At 36.5% G+C, this 13,295-nt stretch overlaps 1 protein-coding gene across 1 annotated transcript in view; it reads left to right on the top strand.

Annotated features, from left to right (window-relative positions):
• The first annotated feature begins 1,165 nt into the window (after positions 1 to 1,165).
• The window catches only part of BRIP1 (BRCA1 interacting helicase 1), a 101,283-nt gene continuing 89,153 nt past the window's right edge, over positions 1,166 to 13,295 (top strand). Inside the window, exons 1-6 of the mRNA XM_053454584.1 lie at positions 1,166 to 1,225; positions 2,468 to 2,565; positions 4,796 to 4,907; positions 8,078 to 8,245; positions 9,205 to 9,335; positions 10,460 to 10,588. Coding sequence (XP_053310559.1) covers positions 2,473 to 2,565; positions 4,796 to 4,907; positions 8,078 to 8,245; positions 9,205 to 9,335; positions 10,460 to 10,588 — 633 coding nt within the window. The 5' untranslated portion in view covers positions 1,166 to 1,225; positions 2,468 to 2,472. The remainder of the gene's footprint in view (positions 1,226 to 2,467; positions 2,566 to 4,795; positions 4,908 to 8,077; positions 8,246 to 9,204; positions 9,336 to 10,459; positions 10,589 to 13,295) is intronic.

Raw genomic sequence — 13,295 nt, 5'->3', positions numbered from 1 at the left:
AGAAGCGTCAGACTCAAGAGGACAATCTAGTTATCTCGTTCCCCTTTATATCTCTGCACTCCGCTATATTTATGACATTGAGAGTTTGCTGGGTGAAGTTCAATTTGCCTTTTTTTTTTTTTTTTTTTTTTGCCAGGGTTGATCCTGGTGATCTCCTGCTAGATAGGTTCAGTTGGTTTGGGCTTATATATAAAGGGCAAATTTTGTGCAAAGTAGTAAAACTGGTGCAATAACCGCAAAATCCAATAAAATTTTACAGCATTCTGCATCATTTTTTTGACAGAGAAGCTCCTTTTTTTGAAAAGGTCAAAAAGACAAAAACTATATGTACTTTTACTAATGTGCCTTCAATGTGTATACCCTACCTTGTATTATTGTATGGGTTGCACTTTACTTACTGTATACCTGTGACTTACGTCTGGGTCTTACGTTTTATGTAACATTTGGCGCATACTTCTGTTACAATCTGATGTCCTTTTGTGATATGTGTTTCAATAAACGGAGAATATATATAAAAAGACAAAAACTAATGTTCCAATGTTCTTTAGAACTTATGTAGCAAAAGTGGCGTTTTGTACAAATAAGTACTACACAAAAAGGCATTCACTGAAGCGTTGCGCTTAACATTGTGCATGAGGTGACTTTCAGTGCTTGCAAAAAACACCCTCGAAGAGGTTGCTGCCCTCAAAGCAAAGTTTTGGGCTGGTTTTTGGCATACGATATGCCCCTGTGGGGTTCATGTGGTGAAATGACATAGCTCGTATAGCCCCGATTTGCGATGATCATGGGCTAGCGCGAACAAAGCACCGACCCTTTCAGCGGTGTTTTAACGGCTGTTAACAAGATATCTAACAAGCAGTTCATTATGCGCGCTCTCAACAACTGATCCTGCGTAGCACGTGTATAGGCGAAAACATGAACGAGGGGGACACGGGAAGTGTAATGGACGTTTTAGCTATTGGTTAAATGCCCATCAATCATAAGTCATATGTGCTTATTGGTTCTTACTTCGGGGCGGGACTACAGAAGTTTGGACGGCATCATTGTGTTGATGACCCTTGATATTCGGCTATGGGCGGGGCAGTTAATACAGGCAGATATTGATTGGATAAGAGCCGTGTCTTTTAGGAATGTATAGTCACTGATTGGATAGATTACAACGGCGGGAAGAAAATAACTCTGAGGGTTCTATGGGACTATGGTAGATATAAAAGAGGCGACACTGGTGAGTTTGATGTTGCTTGGATTATACCGTTTTGCTTTGATCGTGTGTGAGAATGACATCGTTTAGGTACAGGATAGTATTCCGGTTCTACTCGTGGCTAACTACGTGTTACGAACGTAAAAGTACTGCAAACACAGAAATGAACGAACGTTTTCACGCTGCGTATAGAAAGAGTTAACCATATAATACCCCTTTTCCTCCCTTTGCCCAATAGGTACATTGGTCATTTCTGGTAGTAGATTGATATATGTTTCTCTTCAAACCCATATCAACCTATATGTTTCCAAACTCAGGTGGTATGATGTCATATTTGACACAGCTGATTGTGGGCAACTGTGCACTTCCGGAATTATTTCAGAGCTTTATCTACTATAAACCCTACTATTGCATGTTTCTGGTTCTCTTGGCTATTCCACATTCTAATTATTATTAATATTATTATAATATAGCGCTGTTCGAATAACATGTTTGGTATATTTTGTAAGGAGACATGATTAGGGCTGCATGCCTGTACATGCCCAGTAAGTCACAGTGACAGCAGCCTTCTGTCCAAAACACACAGGCTATATGTGTGATTACGGGTAAATCTGAATCACACAAGACACTGAAATTGGGGCAGCCATGGGGCCAGTTGCCTACATTCTTCTTTGCCAGCCTATATCCCTCTTCTGGACCTTTTTTTTTGTACGAAAATGCCCCCTTTTTGCAGTCCTTGCATGTGACTGGGAAATGATGCCATATCCTTGCGCTCAGACTTGGCATGCCGGGACTGATGGAGCACTCTAGGGCCGGCCTGGGGAGATGGAGGTCAGAGGTGCAAACATTTGGGGGCCCCCCTGAGCCCAAAGTACATTGCACACCTTAGTGCTAACTTTAGTGATAAGGTGCACGTTTGGACAGTTAAAACCTAGGCACCAGGAAGAGATTTCTTGTTGCACTTGCGCCTAGGGTTTGTTAAGCCATGTTCTAGTATATGATTATTTATTTATAATTTATGGTTTGTGTACTCATGCCTTTCTGATAAAGGTAGGGGGTGCATGGGATAGGCATAAAGCTCTCTTGAATTTAAGGCAAGACCAAGAACTTAAGATCTCTACATCAGGAAAATGTGGGCAGGCAAGATGGGCCGAATGTTTCTGCTGTCAAATAAATAGGCTGAGGGGGTTGTGGTGAGATTAGAAGAAGCACCTTTATTAATACATGTTACCCAGTACGGTCGTTTTTATCTGTTTTATTCAATAGGTAAGATGGCGTCTACATGTTCTGAATACACCATTGGTGGAGTTAAAATCCTGTTTCCATGCAAGGCATATCCTTCCCAACTTGCCATGATGAATTCAGTAAGTAACGACAAACATTATTTCCAGTTGGAGAGAATTTTTGGAACAATGAAGAAAAAATACATGGCTACTAAATGGGTAGCAAGGACGTGGGTGGCTGCAAATACTTGTAGCGTTTTGGGAATGAGTCTTGCACTTAGGAAATATTGTAGAGCTGTACCTGTATGCCAGATATAATAGGTTGGGTCAAATAAGAAGATGCTGTCTTACAGAAAACACACCTAACATATGTAATAGCAGGCATCTCTAATATATTTGTAATTAAACGTACAAAGTCAGTCTCCGGCTAATAGCCCGTGCAACCTGGGGAAAAGTTTGAGCTAGCAAGGCCGTTTTTTACTGCACTGTGGTAAGCAGTAGAATGTCTGCAAAAAATGTAAATGGAGAGAATAGATTTTTAAGTTAATTCTAACATGGTCCTGTAAATATGTAAGAATTTAAGTTTGATTTCTTTTGAGTATATGTTTTGTTTCAAATGTTTTTATGTATAATTTACTGTGTTATCCTATAGTTGCTAGAAATTTGCCCGCACATGGTGACCTCTCTCTTGTTCCCATAAGTGTTCATGGTGTCCATGTGACAATTCTTCGGTTCTCTCTGTGCCCCTCACTCAGACATGTTCCCATGAGCACCCCACACCCTGCAGTGCTCATAGGAGCCCCTGGCGACTACGTGACAAGCTGCAGGTCACCTATGCAGGACAATGGACACCTTCCAGACCAATTTCTCACATCACCCATGTCCATGTTTGAATTGATTTAACCAAGTTTGAAGACCTATTAGCCATAAATGGTGATAACCGAACCAATTTGTCCCGCTACCCATAGTTACTTTTTTTTGTTTGTTTATATAGCCACCTTGTTTTCTGCAAATAGTACAAAGTGGAGACAATAGCTAGTTAGAGGGGTCAGCAAGGGAATAAAGTTTTTACCTATGTCACTATGTCACAGTGAGAAGATTCATGTCCGTGTCTAGAGTAAAAAGCTAAATACACTGTCTAGATAACTATTTCTACATCAGGGATATTTTAACCCCTTCAATCCCTGGGGTTTTTGGTGCCTCAAAGCCCGGAGCAATTTTGCCATTTTTGCACTAAGTCGGTTCAGAGATTATTCTCTTTTCCTGTGAATAGTGTACCCATGTAAACTATATATTGTTTTTTCAAGGAGAGATAGAGCTTTCTTTTGATACCATAGTTGGATGATTAGCTGAAAATTTAGAATGAGAAGTTTAGTAAAAACTAGAGAAAATTAGAAAAAAAAAACTGATTTATTTTTTACATTTACCCTCTGAATCTTCACAAGTGATGGGAAAATCCCCTCCAAGTTTATCAATTCAGATGTCCTGATTTCAGAAATACCCAATTTATATAGATTTTCCAGAATTTCCCAGCACCAGGGAGCATACTATAAGTTGTACATTTTTTGTATAATTTTTATGCCTATGGCTTAACGGGTTTGGGGGTTGTGAACGGGGGCAGGGGGGTTATACTGGCTAGATGTTATGCTAGGGCAATGGGATCTTAGGGACCTCCTGAACATGCCAGTGATGTCACAATGACATCACAGCTCACATTATCATTTTTTTAGTATTATTTATATTATTATTTTAATGATTTTTTTAGTATTATTTTAAAATGAATTAACATTTTTTTTTCTGCTTTTCTGTTTCAGGGCAGGAGGGGGAGCGAGAGACATGGTTTCTCACTCCCCTCTCCGCGATCCCCCTGCACCGATCACACGGTGATCTCTATGCAGGTCCTCACAGACATGCATAGAGATCGCAGCGTCTGTGCCTCATGGGAGGAAAGGATATCCCCTGCAGGGGATATCCTGTCCTCCGATGACCTTCCGGGTTACGTCAGCAGTGACGCAACCTGGAAGGGAATGCCCGATCACGCGATCGGGCATTTGAAACTGCCTGATCATGCGATCGGGCAGTTTGAAATGTAACAGCTTTCATGCCAGAAGCTGTTGCATCAGATCGGACAGCAGAAAGCCGGCGATGCCGGCTTCTGCTGTCAGTGGGGAGTCCAGGCTGTCAAACGACAGCCTGATCTCCCGTGCATCGGCAGGGATGTGTCCCTGACGCTGCAAGAAGGGCTGGACGTACCAGGACGTCCATAGGGGTTTCTTAATATGCGTTTTTTGGACGTCTATAGGGGATTGAAGGGGTTAAACAATCATTCTTTTCTATTTTTGTTGCTAATTGTGTTATGTTTTTATTTTAGATTATGAGAGGTCTAAACAGTAAACAACACTGCTTGTTGGAAAGTCCCACAGGAAGTGGGAAAAGTTTAGCATTGCTGTGTTCTGCTCTTGCATGGCAGCAATCACTATATGGTAAGTTTCTCACAAACTAATTTTTTTCTGTGTTAAAAATACAACCAGTTTAGTGGACTTGCGCCCTGGTCAGAGATTAAAAAAAAAATTACATCGCAGTTTTGTTAAATCATATTAAAAAATATTGCATTAATCAATTTATTGCTGTGTCTGAGACAGAGTTCATGAATTAAGATGTCAAAAGTACAAAACCATGTAAATGTGCAAACTGTTAGAATCAGTCACTCTGAAAAGGTAAATCTGTGAGTGAAAAGATGCACATCCACGCCATCTATATTGGTCAGTTGTTTGTTTAAAACGTTTAGGTAACTTTTAGTATATGCAAACTGTCACCCGGTATTGGGTATTGTGTAATCCCCTTTGTACAATTGACATGCCAGGTATATCACGGAAAAACAGTTATTGACAATTTGATCTGCACAGCAGTATCCAATCAGGAAAATCCAATTATGTTCTTTGGCTTATTTATTGGCAAAGAATGGGTTTAACCTCTGCATTGGGAGCAATCTTGCAGCTTTTTATTTTAGGGGTTCATTTTTTTTTTTGTTTCATATATTTTGAATTAATCAAGTAGTGCATTGCATTTTTTATTAAATAAATTATATTATATAGAAATACAATAATTAAAAAAGACTTAGTTAATGCAATATTTAAATTTATTAAAAGTGTAACTTTAATCATTCCTTTTAAGGTAGACATTTCAGTTTTTCAACTTGGAATTGCGACAGCTAGCCATCATGCACCCATGTCCTATTTGGGATATCTTTGAAGCAGGCCAATTCAATTTACTCCTCTGACACCTCAGGCTTTTTCAAATATTTGAACACTTTCACTTTGTATGCACTAATTCTGCCACCAGCCTTAGTCAAACTTTGTGATATTTTGTTTGTATTTTTCTCCACACGTATTTCAGGTATGGATGTACAGCTCCTGGTAAATTTCACTGTCACACATCATAAATATGTGTTCGGTAACATCTCTTGAGTACAGTGATACCACCCATTCTCATCACTATCATATACAACCCGACAAACCTTTGCATGTGTGGTATCTCTGTACTCAGGAGTTGTTGCTGAACGCATTTGTTACAATATGGATGTTGTTTCTTAGTAACCCTGTAAATTATTAGTAAATCTTTACATGGATTGTAATCTGTGTGAAAATACCAAAATGTTTGTTTTCTTTTATAATAAAAAATAAATTAAATGATACAATCAAAATAAAAGTATCTAAGGAAAACAAATATAATTTGTATGGTACGCCAAGAGAGAAAAAAACAACCTGGTCCTTACAGGGTTAAAACAGCCATTGTCATGAAGGGTACATTAATTGAAAATCAGTCCGGTCACAAATGGGTTAAAGTTATAAGCCCCTGCCAATAGAATATGCAATATTTTCTCCATTTAGTTTTGTCAGTTTTTTTGTAGCTGCTGTAAATGCCTAAACCCTTCCCTGGCCCTGCCTTATTCCCAGGAAAGCTTTGTACCTTTCCCATGCCTTTCTTCTTTGTTTTACCTCTTCTGCTGCATGAATATTCCAGTTATCCACAAATCGCTCGTCTTAGCATGCCTTCTCTTCTTAAATGCACGCCGCGATAACCTTTTGGGTGATTTTTTTTTTTTTTTTTTTTTTTTACACATCTATCTTTAGAAGTGGTTTCTCTAATTCTATTCAAAGAAAAGGTTGTTACATTCACAAAAAATATTTTTTGGTATAGTATTTGAATTATGGTAATAGCTATATATATGTTTATCTATTATCTTTCTGTTGTAATACTTTTCTTTTGTTTGTTTTATTGAAAACGGTTAAAATTTATTTTAAGGTAACATGAGAGAAGACAGAGTAATACTATCACGCATTGTAATTCAATATTTTAAAACAAATTGTATAATAGGAATTGATGGTATGTAACAGCACAGAGAGAACTGCTAAACTTTTCATCTCCTCATCTGGAAAAGTGGTTTCCACTGTTGAGGGCCCTTTTTGTGATCAAGCTACGTTCGACTGTGGCGTTTTTGGTTTTCCATATTTTCCCAAGGGATTACATGTGTTTAGTTTAATGAGAGCCTGGGGCATTGCATGCATAGGTATCCATATACCAGGAAGACTTTGCATCCTCAGATGTTTCTTTACACTGTGGGAAGTTTGACTGTGTAGTGAATTGAACAGACGCAACACATGCTAAAATTCAAGAGCTGCTAGGAAACATCTGAGATCACAAAGTCACCTCGCTGACTTTAAGTTCAGGCACGTCATAAACAGAATAATGTCGCCTTTTTTGTGAGTATTTAGGGGTTTGATATGTTGCCTTTTATTCTCTAACGTCTAGCCCTGAAAGTGGAGACACTGGCTAAAATTATCTCCGTCACAACTTCCTATTAGTGATATTGTGGCCAATCCCATAGATGTATCTTGTTTTGTTTGCATACTCACAAAGTGGAACAACATAACAATGGCAAAAATGATTAAAGTGGAAATGTAAGATAAATTGATTTAAGCTCAGATTTTTTTTTCTTATCCCAGAGAAAAATAGGAAAAATGGGGTTGTTTCTTACAGGTCCGATGCCCTATTTCCTCACAGCTATAATTAACAAAGTAATTAAACCAACAGTGGAACACTGGCCAGTATACAATACTATTATCGTATACTGTTTTACATAAGATGGTTAAACATGCGAGAAGTCTATATTCTACAGATCAGGTCTATAATGGCACAGCACAGAATGTAGGGCAGCACATAACTTTTAGTGTTTAAAAATACACGACAATGAGAATATTATGTATGAGTGAGTTGTAACTGAACTTGAGATAATGTGGAAAATAGAGGTGTGATGTACATGTGAATAATTGTCAAGTCAATATAAAGTGACTGCCTTATTTTAGTGTGAACACTGCAGTATATTTTATTTTGTTGGGGCATTTTAATGAAGAGGAGTTCAGGGAGCCGATATAGATGAGTCACCACGGCAACTGGCGGTGTGTCTGTTGACTTGTTCACATGTTGCATTCTGCTCCAGAATTGTTGTAAATCCAACCCTAAATGTTTTAATGGCTTCTTTATTAAGTTCGTTATTTCAGTGGTAGGTCTTTCAACTTTTTTTCCGTTACATATTTATGAATCATGTTTATTGGTGAAATTTAACCTTTTTTTTGTTTCTTTTTTTGGGTAGGTAAACCAGCAAATGAGGGTGCCGGTGAAAAAGAATGGAAAAAACCGCAAGCCCCGTGCTGCTGCACATGTCACTCAAAAGCTCCCGATTCCAGTGTCTCTCCTTCAACGTCCAAAAGCAAATCTGCATCTCCCACTGGTGATTCTTTGGCAGCCAGCCCTGTTAATGGTACATTAATTGTGATGTCATTTTCTTTGAATATCTACTTTGAATTTGTCATCATTGTATCTATTAACCTTTTTCATTTAGTGTATCACAGATATCGTATAGAGCTGAATATCACTAAAATGGGAATTACATAAACGTCATAGTTTTATATAATGATTAACTTATTTATATTCAGGCCAAAATGTGTAGACAATACATTAAAGAACCTATCATAAAACAATCAAGTTTATTTAAAGTTTCCTGGAGCAACATTACTTAAACTAAACTTAAATTGTTAGCCGGAATGCTGGGCATCTGAATGACATATTTTTGAAACATTTAACATCATGCAAGCTGTCGGTATTCTGCTTCTCTGGAGTGGTTGACTCATGTAGTTTATATATGGGATGCTTCTGTGTATAAAACATACCCACACATACAAGGGTTAATGCCCAAAAGGGACATTTATCAAAATTATTTTTAAGTCCGGAGCGTGCTACAGTTTTTGGTATATTTTATATGCAACTATAATTCAAATAAATTGTTTCATAAATTGTTGCAATTTGTTTTACTAAATATTTACTGTGTGTGTATAATTGAAGAGATCATACATATATATATATATATATATATATATATATATATATATTTATATATATATATTACACACACACACACATATATAATCTCTTCAAATTGACACACTCACAGGATTTTTTATCTGAAGAAAATAAATGCTTGTGAAGCATAATCAACGTTTTAGTCCATACTTGTGGACTTTTTTCAAGTCCTATATTTACTATATGCAGCTAAATGTTAGTTTCCTTAATTCAATTAATCTTATACACACTCTAGAAATGAACAAGTACCTCTACCAGTGCTGCCATCATGTGTGCCAATTTGTGGTCTGTAATATTATATACTGTGTTGAAATAGAACACATTTTACCTTCAAATCTTTTCTTGCCATTTTCTTTCTAGAATCAGTTAATAGCAAGGCCACCTTAGCTTCCAAATTAAGCGTGAAGAAGCAAGCTTTTTTTGCAGAAGATCGTGATGATGATTTTCAGTCTGACAGGAAAAGGATCCGGCAGTCCCAAAATGAGCTTCAGGTAATAACCAACAAATATTGGTATTTTCCTCTTTTGATTTGGGATCATATCACAGGCATGTTGCTGGTGCCAGTTACACGTGTGTTTGGTATTTCTGCACACAATGAACTGATAAATGATGCCTGAAAGTAAATGGGAAAGTTCTTTCTGTGGGTCTTCGGTTATCACTGTCAACTACAGGAGTTTTGGGGAAGTAAATACCATTGTGTCCTTCTTTTAGAGGTTAATTCCAAGCAACATTTTATGTTACTAGTACAACATTAAAAATATGTTTTCCAAAATGTTGGCTTTTTTGTTGACAATACGATATTTTAATTCAGTGTTTGTTTGTGTTATCTTGATAATACCCTAACTCCTTATCTACCTTGTGCTAAACAGTCCAATGGCAAGAAAAATATTACATTTTCCCATGGATCTTCCCCTTTACAGATTTATTTTATTGTCTGCGGCATTCACTAGTAAAAATTACGAGTTTCACAGCTATTTTATTCACATGGCTTTCACATTATCTTGTGTGTGTGCTTCTGTATGATTATTCACCATAATTTTTAGTTCTCTTTCAAATGTAGTTATTATTCATCAGTAATGATGACAAAAATTTAGCCTTAGGGTTATACCTACAATATTCATAGCAATTGGAGGTGATACGGTGGCAAGAATAGGCTTTATGCATCGCTAGCGAACAGCATTTTTTTTCTTAGAAATTGAATATTAAAAGAATAAAACTTTAAAAAGTATTCAAAAGCTGCACCATAAATGTAACGTGAACATCATGTGGCTGCTACTCATTTTTATGGGGGGGGGGGATCCTATATTAACTACATTGATGTTCTAACCAAAAACACTGTACGGCAATTCTTTCTGGGGTCTATTCACTAAAAAGGGATAGTTGGCAGGATGGTTGTACATTCAACTCCCTCACTTAACTATTCATTGTAAAGGTGAGAAGAAATCTCGCTGATTTATCTATGCATTATACAAGACCAGTCGTGTTGTCCTTACAGCAGGAGGGCACGAGCATTGGACCTGTTGAAACATGAAACCATTGAAACGTAAAAAATTAAAAGCTACGAAAATCTTCTTTTGCCTTTGATAGTGTTTAACATATTGCCATGTTTTCATAGGCACGAAAACGGCACTGTTTTGAAAAAGGTGTGCAGTTTATTGATGATGACTGTTATGAAAGCAGCCTAGAGTCAAACGGGTACCTTGAGCGGAATCTTGAAGGTTTTACACCTTCTACCACAAAACATGTGAGTAATGTTAGAAATACACGATCCAATGCTATGGCTTACTAAAAGCCACTACTAATTTTTTTTTCTAATTAGGATATGTTTTGCAATGTGTGTTGTAATATTGTCGTTTACATCTTTCACATTTTTGAGATATTTACTGGCTATGCCAGAAAGAGATTTTTACAGGTCTATTGATGAAGAATAACAGCATCTACAGGGTACATTGTAGTAGTAGTGACCCTACCCTAGCAGAAGGAGAGTCTCCCCTTCCAATTTATGCTGTACAGCTACTGGTAGGAGGGAGGCTGATTTCTCTACCCATTTGGGAGGAGAACAAATATTACACAGCTCTGGGTTCATTAACCAGCAGGCATATGCAATGGAATATGTAAGCCTGTTTTCCAAGAAGATTTATTGTTCCCTGACCATGTTTGGATCTTGGGAAGTACAGAGCTTTAAGCCTTGAAAGCAGCTGTTAAGGAATGTTTAAGAAGCTACATATTTAATTACTGGCTCAAGTAAAGACCCGTATCCTTCCCTCTTCATAGTAGTAACTGGAACAAGTGTTCCTCCAAACCTGTTCCACCCAATAACAAAAACACATTAAGTTTTATAAAGCTTTTTCATAATTTTTTAACTCGGTGTCAGCCAGAGCACTGAGGTGGAAGTTGTAGTTCTTAAAAGCTGGTGCACTGCAGGTGGACAAATGTTGCATACTTGCATGCATATGTATTTTGTACCAGTGTTTTGTGTCTCTTGGTATGATTATAGAATTTAACCCCTTCCTATACTACCTACCCTGAGCTATATTGTGTACTGGAAATTTGATGTATGTGCAACTTCATTGATATGACTAAGGGGTGGGGGCATTTTAGAAAATCTGGTCTGTTATTTTCACTTTTTGATTTGGAATCACAGTGGTAGAATGCATGGTTTAACCTAAACTAGGTATGTATGAATAACTAAACATGCCCTGTAAAAACAGTTTGTGTTTCCCTAGTTGATGTAAGTCATGAATAAGATTGCCACCTAAATTTATCAATAGCAAAACTGAGAAATACGGCCTAATCCCTGCCGGGTAAACGCTGAGTAAAAAGAGATTTTTCCCTTCAAAGTTTTAAAACAAAAAGTAATTTAAATATATAAATGGGGTATGTGCTATTTTCCCAGTTATTAATAGTTTTGGAGATATTTGTTTCTCCGAGAAGGTGATCTGTGACAAAATCAGTTTCAAAGTAAATGTTTTGTAATATTATTTGGGGGGACATAAGACAGTAATTTGTTGATATAACTTTAGCGCAAAGAGTGAATAAAGCCTTCCAGTTTAAACGCATTCAGTGGTAAACGAATACAAACAAAATGTCAGTATGAACAATGATTAATTTGAACTTAGTTTTTTTTCCGTTCTTTTGTATAATATCTTTTATGCTTTGATGGTATTTTGAGTAAATATACAGTAAGCTGTTGATTAATAAAATAATGTTTGCATTAGCAGGCAGAAAAATAAAAACCTGTAAAGGTTATATTACAAACACTGGCTTCGTAATGAACATCATTAAGAGAAGGCCAAATTTCTCTTAAATGATTTACCCTTCAACAAAATCAAGCAAACCCTTTCTCCTAATTCTCCGCATACAAAAAATCTTTATTCAGTGTTTTTTATGCATGTATATATTGAAGTCTTGATTTGAGATTATATATATATATGTGTATATATATATATATATATATATATATATATATATAATTATTTTTAGGCATAAACAAACAGACAATTCACATTCCATCTCTTAGAGGTCAATTCTAGTTATGTGGCTGAACAGATTAATGTCAGTGGTATGACTATATACTATAAACACACAGAGCAGGTGTAAAATGCTGTAAAGTAAGAAGTTTTTAATAGTTTATCATTTAACAAAATGCAAAGTGAGTAAACAGAAGAAAAACCTAAATTAACTCCTTCAGTCCCAGGGGTTTTTGGTACCTCAAAGCCTAGAGCAATTTTGGTATTTTTGCAGTATGTCGGTTCAGTGATTCTCTTTTCCTGTGAATAGTGTACCCATGTAAACGATATATTGTTTTTTTTTTCAAGGAGAGATGGAGCTTTCTTTTGATAGCATAGTTAGATGATTAGCTGAAAATTTAGGATGAGAAATTTATTAAAAAGTAGCAAAAATTAGAAAAAAAACCACATTATTTAGATATATTCCCTCTGAATCCTCACAAAATTGGGTAAAGAGTATATAATTATAATATATATATATAAAATTGCATCTTTAAATGTCTGCCATTGTGACTCTGATTTGAACTTCGTCTTTGTTTGTCTATCCGTAAACTTTGTCACATTTTACTTTGATGGCATACAGTGTACTGTTTAGTTGAGCTTGTTAACTGAATATGGTAAAATATCATGGTGTCATATTTAAAGGACAATATGCCCAAGATCTTATTCTAGAGAAAATAAAGAAGCTCTCTCATCATAGTTAACTATAATCCACTCTTGATAGCGGTTTAGAATGTACAGTTTATGGCTTTGGCTCAAATGCTAGTGGATAGAATAAAATAATGCCCTATCATTTTCATATCCTGTTTAGAAATGCTCTCTTCAAGGAAAATATCCTAGCTAACAAATTGCCTTTTTTTTGCCAGTAATCCCCTTTCTCTTTCTTTAGTGCAGCCAACAGAAAATGACTTGGCTAATGCTTGACTTTTTTGACCAGGTACA

The sequence above is a fragment of the Spea bombifrons genome, chromosome 2, assembly GCF_027358695.1.
Source record: "Spea bombifrons isolate aSpeBom1 chromosome 2, aSpeBom1.2.pri, whole genome shotgun sequence".
NCBI classification, from domain to species: Eukaryota; Metazoa; Chordata; class Amphibia; order Anura; family Pelobatidae; genus Spea; species Spea bombifrons.
This window is presented reverse-complemented; position numbering and strand designations above follow the sequence as displayed.